The sequence below is a fragment of the Zootoca vivipara genome, chromosome 2 (genome assembly GCF_963506605.1).
Source record: "Zootoca vivipara chromosome 2, rZooViv1.1, whole genome shotgun sequence".
NCBI classification, from domain to species: Eukaryota; Metazoa; Chordata; class Lepidosauria; order Squamata; family Lacertidae; genus Zootoca; species Zootoca vivipara.
In genome coordinates this window covers 102,047,561-102,062,656 of record NC_083277.1, presented here as the reverse complement: position 1 = coordinate 102,062,656, position 15,096 = coordinate 102,047,561, and the positions used below count along the sequence as shown (strand labels likewise).

At 48.2% G+C, this 15,096-nt stretch overlaps 1 protein-coding gene across 1 annotated transcript in view; it reads right to left on the bottom strand.

Annotated features, from left to right (window-relative positions):
• Window positions 1-740: 740 nt before the first annotated feature.
• Window positions 741-15,096, bottom strand: part of LOC118079656 (uncharacterized) — a 35,026-nt gene continuing 20,670 nt past the window's right edge. The window contains exons 4-6 of the mRNA XM_060271966.1: window positions 3,835-3,962; window positions 2,362-2,508; window positions 741-2,012 (exon numbers count right to left, since the gene is read on the bottom strand). Coding sequence (XP_060127949.1) covers window positions 1,698-2,012; window positions 2,362-2,508; window positions 3,835-3,962 — 590 coding nt within the window. The 3' untranslated portion in view covers window positions 741-1,697. The remainder of the gene's footprint in view (window positions 2,013-2,361; window positions 2,509-3,834; window positions 3,963-15,096) is intronic.

Below are 15,096 nucleotides of genomic sequence, written 5' to 3'. Positions count from 1 at the left end.
TGTCCACAGCAACTCAAGAGTGTGGCTGCCACCGCTCTGTGGAATAGCATTCCTGCTGAGATACGGCAAGCATAACTATCAGCACTTTGTAGAAGCACCTGGTTTTTGTTTCCACAAGGTTTTCCAGCTGGAGGAGCAGGTCTCTCTGCCTTGGGTGTTCATTTTGTTTGCTTTGCATTTAAAAGCCAACTTTGATTATTTATTGGTATTGTTTTCAAAAATATTTTTTACCTGTTTCTAAAAGGTGATTCATAAATTAATAATAATGCAGATTATATGGCATGCTCGGGTTCTCTGCTTGCTGTCATCTTTGGGAAAGAGCTGCAGGAACAGTTGGAGAATTAGCAAGGGCATGTGCAGAATGTAGCAAGTGCACATTTTACAGCCAGTCCTTGTAATGCCATCTGTGCATACCTTTGGACTAAAACCTTAAGCCAGTTTTAACTGTCATGGATTGTCCATGGGAACGAGACAATTATGATTAAACTAGTGTCATTGAGCCCGTTAAATAAATGGACGCTAGAACATATGTTGTCAAACATTTGTAAAAACCCTTGTGAGCGGAGCCGCGCACGCGCCTGTCGCTTGCTGGCTTGCGCGGGAGGGGGTGGACGCATGCGCGCGTTCCCTCCCCGAAGCCCCAGCCTCTCTTCATCCCCTCACTGGCTTTTAACACACCCACCACAGGCAACCCGCCCCCACCCCCTAACCCACCCGCCAGCGCCGCAGCTTCCCTCTTTCTCACCTCTCCTCAGCGGCAGCAGCAGCGCTGCCTGCGCCCATAGAGTCCTCGCTCTCACTCAGCAGCCACCCCCCCCCAGTACATTCCAGAGAGAGCAGGTGAGGTGGACGGGACCCTCCATCCAACACCGACCGACCAACTGGCCAGAGCAGACCGTCCCGTCCTGCTCCGCCGCCGCCGCCAACGAACAACACATGACTCTCAAGCACTGACGGACTGATTGACTGAACTGAGGGAGGGAGGGAGCCGAATGCCTCGTGTCTCTGTGCTCCAAGTCCCAACGGCTGCCCATGGGGCACATGCGCAGTAGCGCAAACCCACGGACACAGGGACTGGACGCAGAGACACTTGGACTTTATTATATAGGATGTTTCCCGATGAAAAGGTTTTGTTAGATTGCGGAAAATCTTGGACCAAAAGAGCGCTTGCCCACCTAACTAGAAACCCTTTAGGGCAAATCTGTTTCGGGCTGTCCTAAGAATGAGATGTAGACAATATCAAGCTTCTTCACAAGTTAAATTGCTTTTAATTTTTCCCAAGTCTGTAATTCAAAAATATAACACATTAGTTAGCATTTATATCCTTAACCCCCCACCCTACTCTCTTCTGTTTTGTATCCGTCCTGGACAACATTCACAAGTGCCAAATTCAGACTAAAAGGTGCACCCCTAGAGAAACACCCTTGCTTTACCCTGGTAGCTCATGCAACAGATTAAAATGGTTTCACTTTTGCCCACCAAAGAGGCCCACGGCACTTTCTTTAATTGAACATTTAGATTCCCCCCCCCTCCACTGGTGATTCGATATATAAAAAGATTATTTCCCTGCAATGTTCATGTACCAAAGAAGTGCTTGGCTTCAGAATGTCTGAACCTTTGTGGTCTGTACCAGATACCGAGACCAGAACATTAGGGCATGCTTTGGAGGAATCCATGTCAGCAGCCTTAAAAAGTTATTAAAACTTTCCCCACTTTAGTGATGCAGATGCAATTACAGCAGGAACCGAGGGAAGACGGCAACCTGAAGTCTTCTTGTTTTCAGAGAGGCGAGATCTCGAAGGGTTAACCAAGGGGGGCAGCTTAGCCTTTTTGGTTTGATCCGGGGGTTTCTTCCTGTCACTCGCCTTGGGCTCTTCTGCAGACACTTCATCCAGCTCTGGGAATGTCAGCTGCATGGACTGCAAGTCAGACTCTGAGGTGCAAACGAGTCCCTTGCTCACCATCCGTGCCGTCATGGGTAAGTTGCTGGGCAAGGTGAAAGTCTCCATCTCCTACAAAGGATCACAGAGGCCATATCTGAAGGGAGGATCATAGAGTGCAAATCCCTATTCTGAACTGCTTTACAGCCAGCCGGAGTAGACATGCAGCTAGGCACACTTGCTTTGCTAATAGCCTAACATGCAAAGCACCAAAGATTCATGAGACTAATCATATGATAACATGATGCTAGGAGTTTTGACCTGCTCAGGTTAACAAACTGTAATGGTTATGTATGTAATGAAATTCACATGTCAACTCAAGAGCCAGCTGTAAACGGCCAGCAAAGGATTGGAGGCAAGCCAGTCAGAAAAGCAGGTAAGCGAAGGGGCTCTACAAGCTCTAGAAGCATGTGCTACATACCGTAGTTGCTAGTGCATGGAAAGGTGAACAGCCTGCCCCAAACCGGTTGACTTTGTGGGGATTGATTTCTCCAAACAGTTGCCGGCGGACTGTCCTCCTAGCTATTCTTTGCAGGAATTCTTCTTCCAGATTGTGTTTGAAAAAGCTCTAGTGTCAAAATCGGACAAGTAAAGAAAGAAAGAAACAAAGAGCTGTCATATCTGTCAGCCAAAGCAGGCAGAGTGAGGCCTGCTTCACAAATATAGCAGAAGGAGCAGGCAGAGTCCCGAGGATTGTATCGCTTCAGGTGGCGCCATTTCTGAATGCTCACTCCATGTTAAAAAAACCAAACACACCAGAACAAGCTGCACACCAGCAAGAATGGTTCTAGCTTTTCTGTGCTCATATTCTTCTTAAGGGGAGATGTTTGGTTGTTCTTGTTTTTTTAAAAAACAAAAACAACACAAATCATGGGGGGCAGGGCAGGGCTGGGCAAGAGGTGTGCCTGCCCCCTTGGAATCCTAAATGCATTTATTTGTTTTAATGTACACACACACACACACACACACACACAACCCTAGCTGGTCAAAAAGAGATTTAGAGTGAGCCTTGAGATCACCCCCACTGACATTATCTGCATTGTTCTGGATCAGTAGGCAGATATGAATGCTGCTGGTTCTGATCTAGTGAGAATCTCAATCCCATAACCCCAAAACCACTCCTCAATCCCATAACCACAGCACCTATCTCTCCGAGATTCTGCAGGTTACTTACCTAAGGACAAGTCTAGGCTTTTAGCCCATTTTCATACAAATGCCCCCCCCATGTGTGGGGTGGGGAGAGTGAAACTACTTGCAGAAAAACCATTGACTCCTTTTGTACAGCTCCCCGCCCCCACACCTATCTGTCAGAAATTTGGCAGGCTTCACCTCCTCAGAAAGGGCTATATGCCTGCAAGATTCACCCACTGCTATCAAAAAGTAAAAATGAGATACTATTTATTTATCTCCCTGTGTTAGTTAATGGGGGAGAGGGACATACAAAAACCTCACATTTCCAAAGTGAGGTTCTGCTTTTTTTGACCCAAGCTGAAGACACCCAAAGCAATATGAGATGAAGTGGTCTAGTTTTTGAAGTGCTGAAGCAGACTCTGCTTCATCCCTGTATACCGTATTATGTACAGCAACGCCATATCACAATTGGCTTTTGAGGTTTCTTTCACTTTCAAAAGAGGATTCAGGAGAGGGGTTGGCACTCAAGAAACACAAACCCCAAACCTCACTTTGGCACATGGAATGAGTTGTGCAGTTCTCTGGATCAAGGCTGGCTTACTCTCAGTAAAATTTCACTATCACGTGGAGCCCCTTTGATTAACCAGTGCTTACATTAGAAGCCCTTAACCTTGACCCGAATTCTAACCTACACTGGGGGAGGAGGGTGTGTGTGTGAGCCAGATCATGCAGGAAGTGCAAATGCTATCGTCAATGCTGTTACCTCATGCTTCCTTTGCCCTAGGATGCTGCTTAGCGGGGGTGTTTTCAGCCGGCTTTGCGCCGTGTCCTCTGAAGGAGCCTGATTGGGAGACGCTTGTAGAGGACGGTCAATTCTGGGTAACTGAGGCTCTGAGGAAAGAAAGCAGCCTGGGATGTAGTAGGAGGCACACAAATATATTTTGCTACTAATGTGCCATCAAGCTTTGATGAGCGAGTTTGTTTATGGACATCGGTTTATTGTAAATGGCTTACAGGTTTTTATTATAGTAAGTGGTATATAAATTTTATTAAAATCAATCAGGCAAGCAAGCAGCTTGGGGGAGGAGGGAAGTCCTGTACCAAGCAACTCATGGCTGCCTTCTTTACCCTTCAAGTCTCTAAGCCTGTACAGTGGTGCCTCGCTAGACGAATTTAATTCGTTCCACGGGTCTATTCTTATAACGAAAAATTTGTCTAGCGAATCCCATAGGAATGCATTGAATTTTTTTTGATATTTTTTTTTGCCCATAGGAACGCATTAATTGAATTTCAATGCATTCCTATGGGAAACCGTGACTCACTAGACTAATTTTTCATAAAACGAATTTGTCTAGCGAGGCAACCTCCACTCGAAAAATCCTTTCTTTAAGCGAAAATTTTGTCTTATGGGGCGTTTGTTAAGCGAGGCACCACTGTACTTGCAACTGCCCCTCGCTCTCCTCCTGAGTTAGTGGCAGAGGTGGGATCTCAGTGTGCTTAGTTATGGTGCCTGCTCATCACACTCTGATGCTCTTACTGCCTGGGTTTGGATAAAGTGTCTTTCCCCCAGCCTCTGTGCTTGGGCTCCTTGTAATATTGGTGTGTGTGTGTGCATGCGTGCACGGGCATGGAAAAAGAACACCTCCAATTTGGCGAGAAAATCAGGAATGTCGGAGCTAGTTAGAAAAAGGCAAGGATGCTCATGTTGGTGGTGAGGGACTTGTAGGACCTGCACACCTACTTGCGTCCCACCTTCTCCACCTAAATAAGTCAGAAGTGTCCAGCAGAAAGATTTGCCCAGCGTCCTCACAAAGATATTGACCACATATCTTGGGGTAGGGCCATAGCTGAATGGGAGAGCATCAGCCTTGTCTGCAGAAGGTCACTGGTTCATTACCCAGGAACTCCAGATAGGGCTGAGAGAGAACACCATCTGAAATCCTGCCAATGTTGACAAGACTGAGCTAGAGGGGCAATGGTCTGATTCAGTAGAGGGCAGCTGCCTGTCTTTTTATATTGTTGCCCTGAAGTTGGTGGACATGGGATGCATAAAGCACTAAAGCAGAAAGGCCCAGAGACTTTAGTTCCTCAAGGCGGACGAAGCTCTGAGCAACATTACCTGGCTGGCACTAAACAGTGGAATGCAGCTCACAGCAGCACATTCTGTGGCTTATGAAGAAACACACACACACACACACACACACACACACACACACACACACACACACCACCTCTTATTATATTGATTAATCTTTCTGACCGCTGTGAAACATTCCTCATGCCAGTTGTCATGTTGACTTTGGGGACATCATTATATTTGCTGCAGGTGGGAAATTATTCGCCAGTCTCTGCATGTGTTAATATTGATTCAAGCTGTTACCAGCCTAATTAAGGAAAGAAAATATCATCTGTGTCCAGCATTTGGAGATGTTCAGCTTGGCAAATTCAAGATCCTCCTTTTTGTGTATTCACTGCAAATGCTGGGCACTCTCTCTTGTGTCTACTGTCCATCATCTGTATATTGCCCTTCACTTCTGTTAACTGGCATTAACTTACAGTTGAGTGAAGGGATCTTTTTTCTTCACCTTGTCCTTTACCCCCAATTTGTCCTCCTAATTAGAGCCTGAGAAATGTCCTATTCAGGTGTTCTTGTGCTGCATCCTGGATCTATAAAGCTAAGCAGTGGCACTGAAACTTATTTTGGAGAGTGATTTGAGATATTAATTCCAGTAACTCAACACTCCTGTGAGCTGATACTGAATCAAATCTTAATTTTAGGTGAGCCTGGTAGGGCATTGCTTTAATCTAAAGATCTGGTGAGGTTTTGCCATTGCTGCCTTTCCCCTGACTTACACTTACTAGTCAGTGGTGGGTACTTGCCATACCTGCCAAGTCCGGGTCGTAAATATCCGGGATCGGCAGCGCGCGCATGACCGGAAGTTGCGTGACGCAACTTCCGGTGGTGCTTCGCCCTTCTATGGGCACCAGAAAATGGCAGCGGCAGCGCCGGAAGTCGCTTCCGCGCATGACCGGAAACACGTAAAGCGACTTCCGGCGCCGGTGCCGCCATTTTCTGGTGCCCATCGAAGGGCAAGCGGCACCAGAAAAATGGCCGGGTAACAATTGCATTCTCCTCCACAGTCATAGCTGCCAAGTATCCCGATTTAAGGGAAAATACCGGGATTTTCCGCTAAACGGGAGACCGCCGGGAAACGGTAAGAAAAAAGGGGTTTTCCCGGCGGATACGGGATACTTGGCAGCTATGGTACTTGCATCAGGACTCTTCAGTAGGAGTCAATTCGTCCCCTTGATTCTCAGTAGCTCTTTGCAGCACATAGAGTCTAGCAGAGGCTCCAACTGTGAGCCCCTCAATGCAGCTAGACAAAGATGGTTCAGAAAAAGGGAGAGGGTGTTGTTGGCAGAGGATTTGGTGTGGGGAGCTTTATCGATCCCATGATGCTTCAGATAACACCATCAGGAACATGGTGGACCTGAACTTCAGCCTGGGACATCATTTGATCTACTCGCCCATGACTGCTTGACAGCAAAGGAGCTGACACACCCCACATGCTTTCAAGGGATACAAGCAGAATGCCTGTGAGACAATGAAAGCAAATAGTCTACCAACAATAGCTTCAAACTCATGCATAATTCCCCTAATTTTCTCGACTTGTTCCAGGCATACCAATTAGTTGAGAAATAAGATAGCGTGCCTGGCTGAGTTATTGACAAGGTCACGAAGATCTCAGCCCAGGCGATCTGAAGATGCTGCAGGTAATATATATCCATGTTTACTTCCATCAGTGCCTGGTGGCAGTAATTGGCGGGATGAGGAGTATAAGCCAATAAACTGAAGTTGAATCCCGACGAGATGGCGGTGCTGTTGGTGGGCTATTCTTGAGTCTGGAAATTGTGGGGAGACAACCTGTTCTGGAAGGACTCACACCGCCCCTGAAGGAGCAGGTATGTAGCTTGGGTATGCAGTCCTGGATCCAGCTTTGCCACCTGTGACCGGTGCCAGATCTACAAATTTAGCGTCCCCCTGACTGTGAGCTTCAAGTGACAAATTTTATCGAATGTTATGCAATAAATTCCATTACAAATCATGAAGAGGGGCAGACTCAAGGCCTGCCCATCACTTTTCTTTAAAACACACACACACACAACAAAAGGTGCTTGGGGTGTGTGTGCGCTAGAGAACAAATCCTCTCCTCCTCCCTCAAGCAACAAATCCCTCTGCCGGTGACTCTGTACAACAGCAGATGGTGCTGCAGTAATTTTAAAAATCCAGACTCACCCCCCTTGACGCTTAGCAAGGTAAGTGCAGCATGGGGAAGGAGGGGAGAATTCTTCTGCACCATGGGAGCATCCCCCCCGCCCCTCCTCTGAAGCAAGTACCCCGTTTTCCCCAGGAAAACCCTGTATTTTCTTACCGTTTCCCACAGGTGTCCCGAATGGCAAAATACCCCGTATTCCCCCGGATTACGGAGCTCCTGCTGGCGGCCATGTTCTTCTGGTGTCGCTTCTTGTGACAAACCCAAGGACTTTGCCACCAATTAATATGCGACAAACCCAGGCCCGGCGTTGTCACTAAACTTTCAAGGATCCGCTGCCACCAATTATATGACGAAATGTCCTCCCTCTCTATTACTAAAAATGCGACACAGGAATCTAGGGGTGATACCACCCTCCCTCTTTTCCTGCCGCCTTAAGATAAACCCCTTTTACTTGTGGGTTTCTTAGTAAAGAGAGTCTTCCAGCTTAAGTGGCCTGGTATCTTAAGAAACTCTAGACTGTTTGACGGAATAACCTCCTGCCTACAGTAAAGGGTCTCACTCAGTTTGATTCCCCACTGCAGAAGTTTGCCCTTTCCACTCTGGCAACTTTGTAGCACCCCAGGTTATCCTCCTAAGCCTCCTCAGTGTAACTCTAGGACACAAACTGTCGCCTCTATTCCCGAGGTAAGTTTTGTCCTCTATTGAGCCACCACTTCAGTGAGTTTTGATACCCAGCTGGAATAACTAGGCACACCCACTTTTTAATATAACATTCAAGAAAGCTTTATTCAAACTAGAGGTCTTTTAAACGCGTAATGGTTTCACGTGTACAGGCTCTTAGATCATATTCTTAGTTTCCTTTGACAATGGCTAGATAATATAATTCAAATAAACTCCTCAGAACACTTTAAGATCTCCTACTCCTACCCACACGCTCCCTCACTCCCACAACCCTCTCCACCGAATTAACTGCCTCCCATTCCTTTTAAACTCCTGGCAGTCCCGCCCCTCAGGAATGGAATGCGTCATTTATCCAGGAGGTTGGGGTTTAACTCTTTGCACCCTGGAGTTCTTTTGCCCACCAGGCCAATCCGTCACACTTCTACGCACTTCCGGACATGTGTAGAAGCGACTTCCGATGCCACTGTGCCCATTTCCAAAATGTCTGCAGTGCCAGAAGTCGCTTCTATGCACTTCTGGACATGCGTAGAAGTGACTTCTGATGCCACTGTGCCCATTTCCAAAATGTCCACACACAGCACCAGAAGTCGCTTCTACGCATGTACGGAAGTGCGTAGAAGCGACTTCCGGTACCGCGGCACTGCTGATCCCAGATTTTTCAATCCGGAACTTGGCACCTATGCTTTGAAGTTACACTGGATTTCCAAGACTTCCCATGTGTTGCAAAGCACACCCAGTGGTGATCCTTTCACCTTCTGGATCAGAGATGGAAAGGATCAGCACCAGGCAGGCTTTGCAAGACATGGGCACCCTTGGAATTCCAGCAGAGCTTCAAAGGACGGGGAGCAGAGATGCTCTTGTAAAACTCACCCGGTGCTGATTCCCTTCAACACAGATCAGCACAGGGTGGGTTTTCCAGGCCTCCTTGCACCTCTTGTACATGTACATACAGTACTTCTTTCACAGGTTTGCTGCATACAGCAGGTCTGAATCTTGATATGGTCACCAAGATTTTCATGCAGTTGTTTACTTGTTGGTTATACTTCCATACCGCCGCTTATACTTTCAAAAAGCTTTTGATAAAGGGCATTCATTATGAGTAAGCTTAGCAGACATGGGATAAGAAGACAAGTCCTCTTATGGATCAGAAACCAGTGAAGGAACAGGAAGCAGAGAGGAGGGATAAAGGGACAGTTTTCACCACGGAGGGGTATAAGATGTAGGGTCCGCTAGGGAACTGTTTTGGGTTTTAACTCATTGTTAGGAGCAGTATGTATGTGTGTGTAGGGGGTGGGTAATCTGGATCATACCCTGTGCCCCTTCTAATCCTGTGACATGGCAGAGGGAACCAGCCAAAGCAGTTCATTTGTGAAGGTGATGACTTTGGCTGCCAAGTTAAGTACCGCAGTTTACATATCCAAAGAAGTTGCTCTGTGCCATAGAGCAAATGGGTGTCCATTCCTCTCCACCCCCCTCACCCTGCTGCCACATAGGAGAACAAAAGGCAGAGTTGTGTGTGAGTGATCTGGAAGCAGGCTGGAAACTGGGGACAAAGAGACATGTTTGCTCTGTGCAGTTTGCAATGGCTTATCGGGAAACAAATATTGGAGTCTTGGTGCATAGCGTGATTAAACTGTCGATCCAGTGTGTGGCTGCTTTGGAAAAGCCAGATTCCATGCTAGGGAATATTAGGGAAAGGGGATTGAAATTAAAACTGCAGATGCAACCACACTTGGAATACTGTGTGCAGTTGTGGCCACTGCATAATAGTAGTAGTAGTAATAATAATAATAATAATAATAATAATAATAATAATAATATCGCAGTTGTAGGAAAGGGCAACTGAAATAATCCAGGGATCGGAGCAGCTCTCCTGTGAAGAAAGGTTGCATTATATGAGGCTTTTTTTTTTTACTTCAGAAGAAAGCAAGTACAGTAAGATGAAAATGCTACAGTTGATAATTACGGTATGCATGCTGTGTACAAAAACGCTCTCTCATAACAATAGAATCTGGGGCCATCCAACAAAGATGAATGTTGAAAGATCCAGGACAGTTCTTTAAACTTAAACATTAAATTTCCTAGTAAAATTATGGGATTCTCTAGCAGAAGATGTAATTACTGATACCCACCAGCTTGGATGGCTTTAAAATGGCATTAGACAAATTTATGCTATCTGTGATGCTAATCATGATGATTATGTACTTATCAGAAGTGGTATGTCTCTCTGTAGCAGTTGATAGAGATCAAGAGGGGGGTAGAATCCTGTTGTGTTCATGTAGTACTTGCAGGCTTCCTGCAGGCACCTGGTTGGCCACTGTGAGAATAGGATGCTGGACTAGATGGGCCTGTGGTCTGACAACACCTTCCTTGTCCCTGCCATAATGGGCCAATGACTATTCAAGGATGCTCAGCAAATATATTCTGTTCCAAGAGGACTGAGCATTTTTACAACATTCAGGTTGTTTTCTCAGAGAAAAGCAGATGAAGGTGATTGACGGCAAAAGATAGACTGAGTGTCAATAGATTAATCATGTTATGATTTGTGTGAAAGACAGGCAGCGGCTGATCTCCAAGGCGATGTTTGAAGATGGGATTTTGAAAGAGAAAATTATGCACTGTATCTGTTTGAACAAGGGAATTAGATATCCCCCCTTTTCATTTCTCATTTCAGATGCTTCTGATATGAAATGAGTTTGAAACAATGGGCTATGCAGAGGTAACACCCCCCTCACCCGTCTAGACTTCATAAACCAACAGTTCACAACACTCTTCATTTAATATCTGCCATGATATTTTTCACTGTTTCCTCTGAATAGCAGTTGAGAATGCCTGCTTTTTGCTAAAGTTTCAATTGAGATAACATTGTCCTAGCTCCTGTCATGGTTGGCAGATTGTTTTGTTAAGCCATTGAACTTACAAGCAGTAAGTAACATTCACTTGCAAAACTACATACCATCATATTTTACAGCTGGGGGGAAGAGATCGTAGGCTTTCACTTGCAGTTTTAAACAAAACACAGTTGCTAGTGGGGGAACTGTAGTTTGTGGAGTTGAGCAAACCACTGTTCTCTGAGCTTGGACAACACAGGAAACTGTGTCTTGTTTAAAACTGGAAGTACAAACTTTTACTCCCCTCATCACAGCTGCTCCTGCAGGCCAGATTAAGAAGTGCTGCATAGCTGTTGCAGTCAAGGTCGTTTTGTTGGTGTCTCATTACACAATTAGATCAACTACCGTGTTTCCCCTTTTTTAATACGTAGCCATAAAGTAAGCCATGGCAGCATTTTTTAGGAGTTGCTATATCTAAGACACCCCCTGAAAATAAGACATACCTCTCATACCGTGTACAGCGAGACCGCCGAGCGCCCCAGCCAACCAGCGGGGTCTGGAACCAGCTGCTGCAGCGGCAAGCCACCTGCCGGAACAGGCGGCTGCAGAGTGGAGCGCTCCGCAGCGCCGAGCACTCAGAGCACACAGCAGCGCCGGGCGGAGCGCCCAGCCACCCGCCTGGCCTCTTCCTGGCCCGGCCGAGGAGGCCTGCCGCCCCGCCGCCGTAACAGGCGGCTGCAGAGTGGAGCGTTCCGCAGCGCCGAGCGCTCGGAACGTCCAGCAGCACCGGGCGGAGTGCCGAGCCAGAGCGGCGAGGCAGAGCGCATGGCCCAAGGCAGAGCGGCGGTGGGAGCCCCGCTGGCCCTGCCAGGGTGACAGGCGGCGGTGGGAGCCCTGCTGGCCCCTTCCGCACCGCCGGAACGTTGTGGGCTGCATGGCCCAAGGCAGAGCGGCGGCGGGAGCCCCGCTGGCCCTGCTAGGGTGACGGGCGGCGGCGGGAGCCCTGCTGGCCCCTTCCGCACCGCCGGAATGTTGTGGGCTGCATGGCCCAAGGCAGAGTGGCGGCGGGAGCCCCGCTGGCCCTGCTAGGGTGACGGGCGGCGGCGGGAGCCCTGCTGGCCCCTTCCGCGCCGCCGGAACGTTGTGGGCCGCATGGCCCAAGGCAGAGTGGCGGCGGGAGCCCCGCTGGCCCTGCTAGGGTGACGGGCGGCGGCGGGAGCCCTGCTGGCCCCTTCCGCGCCGCCGGAACGTTGTGGGCCGCATGGCCCAAGGCAGAGCGGCGGCGGGAGGCCCGCGGGTAATTCCGCGGCGCCAGGGCACGGACGGCAGCAGAAGCGCTGCTGGCCCCTTCCGCCCCGCCAGAGTGGCGTGGGCTGCATGGCCCGCCGCCGGAATTTTGTGGGCAGGGAAGCGGGAGGCAGGCAGGCAGGCTGGGCGATGGGCCCGTGGCTGCGCTCGGCGGGGCCGGTAGTGAGCTCAACGCTGGCCTGCGCCGGCCTGCGCCAGGGGCTCCGGCTCAGTCCGTTGCCGGCGCATGGCGCCTCGTCGTGGCCAGGATCTGGGTCATGGTTAGGTGAGTGCCCTCCCCTCCCATAGCGGCACCCGGGACGAGGCTGCCTCTGAGCATGCACAGAGAGACACCCCCTTCACATCCCCCCCGCCAGTCCAGTGCCGGGGAAAAGGCGTCTTGGAAAGCCGGGGTGGGTTTATAGCTGGGGATGGGGTGGTCTCTAAGCATGCACAAAGTGCCTCCCTCACCGCTGCCTTTGCTCTTTTTCCTTGTCTCTTTTTAAAAGAAGTTGCTCCCCAGGGTGGGTCCATAATAAAAATCGTAATAAAAAATTAAGACATCCCCTGAAAATAAGACACCTTTTGTTTTTTTGAGGAAAAAAAGTTATAAGACGGTGTCTTAAAAAGGGGGAAACACGGTAGCTTTCTAGCTTGTGGCCAAGCAACATTCTTATCACACTATTGGCTCCAATGAGCAGGGGAAGCACTCTTAAGGGTGTACTTTCTCTCAGTTGTGAGATGCAGCTATTGAGTTTGCCTTGGCAAGTGGGGGAAGGTGGAAGAAGAGCCAACAGGCAGCTGGGGTTCTAACTGCAAAGTGAAGACTGGGAGGGGGGGACATAGACCCATTACATGGGAGTGGGCGGCCTTGTCTGACTAAATTTCATAGAGAGACAAGATAGCTGCTGGAGAGCCATCACAGGCTCCCCTTTCAAGCCTGACAAACAAGAACAGGCAGTTTTCTTGAATTGTATTTCTCCATCCTCAGGTTCCCTGCCGAGTGAGGAGCCTCTGTCCTTCAGTTTATAATGTGAGAGACTCACATGCCCTATGCAATTGTTTCAAGTTACAAAACAGTAATGTTTAATTACTTATTTGCATCTATTTTTATAAGTATTTACCGGTATATTCTGCCCTCATAAGGTATCAGGGCAGAGCTGTTGCAACCCTCCATTCACTACAACCTGGTAAACAACAAACATCTCAGCTGGTTTATCACAACAAAAAACCTTGAGGTTACACATTTCATAAATTACCCACTGCCTGCCACTTATATATCTTTTCCAGTTTCTTAAGTATATGTTAAGGGATTCTTGACTTTGCTAAGCTGTTTATATACTTAAGTGAGTCTGGATTTCCGCATGCACCGAGGCCAGTTGTTTTGGGCTGAGTTCCTTCTCTTAATTGTTATCCTTTCACCACAGTGGGTTTTGCATTGATGGCCACAAAGTAAAATGCTTAAGCTTCCCCACCCTAACTGGTCCAGCCCCAGGACAGAGAGCTTACAGCAGGCGGCCTGCAAAATGATCTAAATAGCTGCATGAAATAAAGTTAGGGCTGACAGACTGAATGGAGTAGTGAGGGGAAACTTGGATTTGATCAAATCTTACATACCTTAATGTTCAATTTCCTTGTGCACATCCAAAGCTTAAGGTCAAACAAGAATTGACACCAGATATGTGTGACTAGAATCTTTCACAGGCCAACTTCTGCTAGTACAACTACTAGTACAACTACCGCCCTGTGGAACGCCCTCCCAGCAGATGTCAAGGCAATAAGCAACTACAGTGGTGCCTCGCTAGACGAAATTAATTCGTTCCACGGGTCTTTTCTTATAGCGAAAAATTCGTCTAGCGAATCCCATAGGAATGCATTGAATTTTTATTTTGCCCATAGGAATGCATTAATTGAATTTCAATGCATTCCTATGGAAAACCGCGATTCGCTAGACGAATTTTTCGCAAAACACATTCGTCTAGCGAGGTAACCTCCGCTCGAAAAATCCTTTCGTTAAGCGGAAATTTCGTTAAGCAGGGCATTTGTTAAGCGAGGCACCACTGTATTTTACTTTTAGAAGACAACTGAAGGCGGCCCTGTTTAGGGAAGTTTTTAATGTTTGATGCTGTACTGTTTTTAATATTCGGTTTGAAGCCGCCCAGAGTGGCTGGGGAAACACAGCCAGATGGGTGGGGTATAAATAATAAATTATTATTATTATTATTTGTGAGGGACAGGGGATATCGCGAAGTCCCTCCCCTCCTGAGTTCAAGCCAATCACCGAGCACAGGGGAAAGCAGAGAGAGTTCCGATTCCAGTGGGGAAGCAGGAAGTCGTGTCCGAGACTCAGGCAAGGTAGAGGAGCCAGGGTCCCAGGTGGGACAGGAAGGGGCGAATAAGGGGGGGAGACCCATCCCCCCAACGCCAGAACTACGCAGAAAGAGGAGGGGAAAGAGGATGGGTCTGCCAAAGCTTTTGTGTTGGAGAAAGACGCGCCAAAAGCCATTAGGAGGTTCTGAAACCGACTGATCACATCACTCCGTGTAAATAGCATGACTTCAGCACTGTAAATACGCAGCACCAATAAAAGAATAAAATGCAGAGCTGCGTAGCGTCGTTACTCTGAAGTAGTCCACTCCGGCCACTGTGACAGCAACCTCCTAATCCTTTTTGGGCTACTTTGGAGTTGCCGGGATGAGCGTGTCAGAGGCGGAGAGATGGCGGCAGATCGCGGAGCAAGCCCAGCAAGAACTGCAGCAGCTGTCGCTGCAGGCGCAGGGGGAATTGAAGGCAGCTAAAGAAGAGACTAAGAAGGTCCAGGACGACCGGCTACAACTTGCGGAACAGGTGAGAGCGCTACAGGAAAGAGAGCAGGAATTAAGGGCGGTGGCGGTAGACCTCCAAAACAAGCTGGATGCAGAGAAAAACAAGGCGGGAGGGGCACCCCAA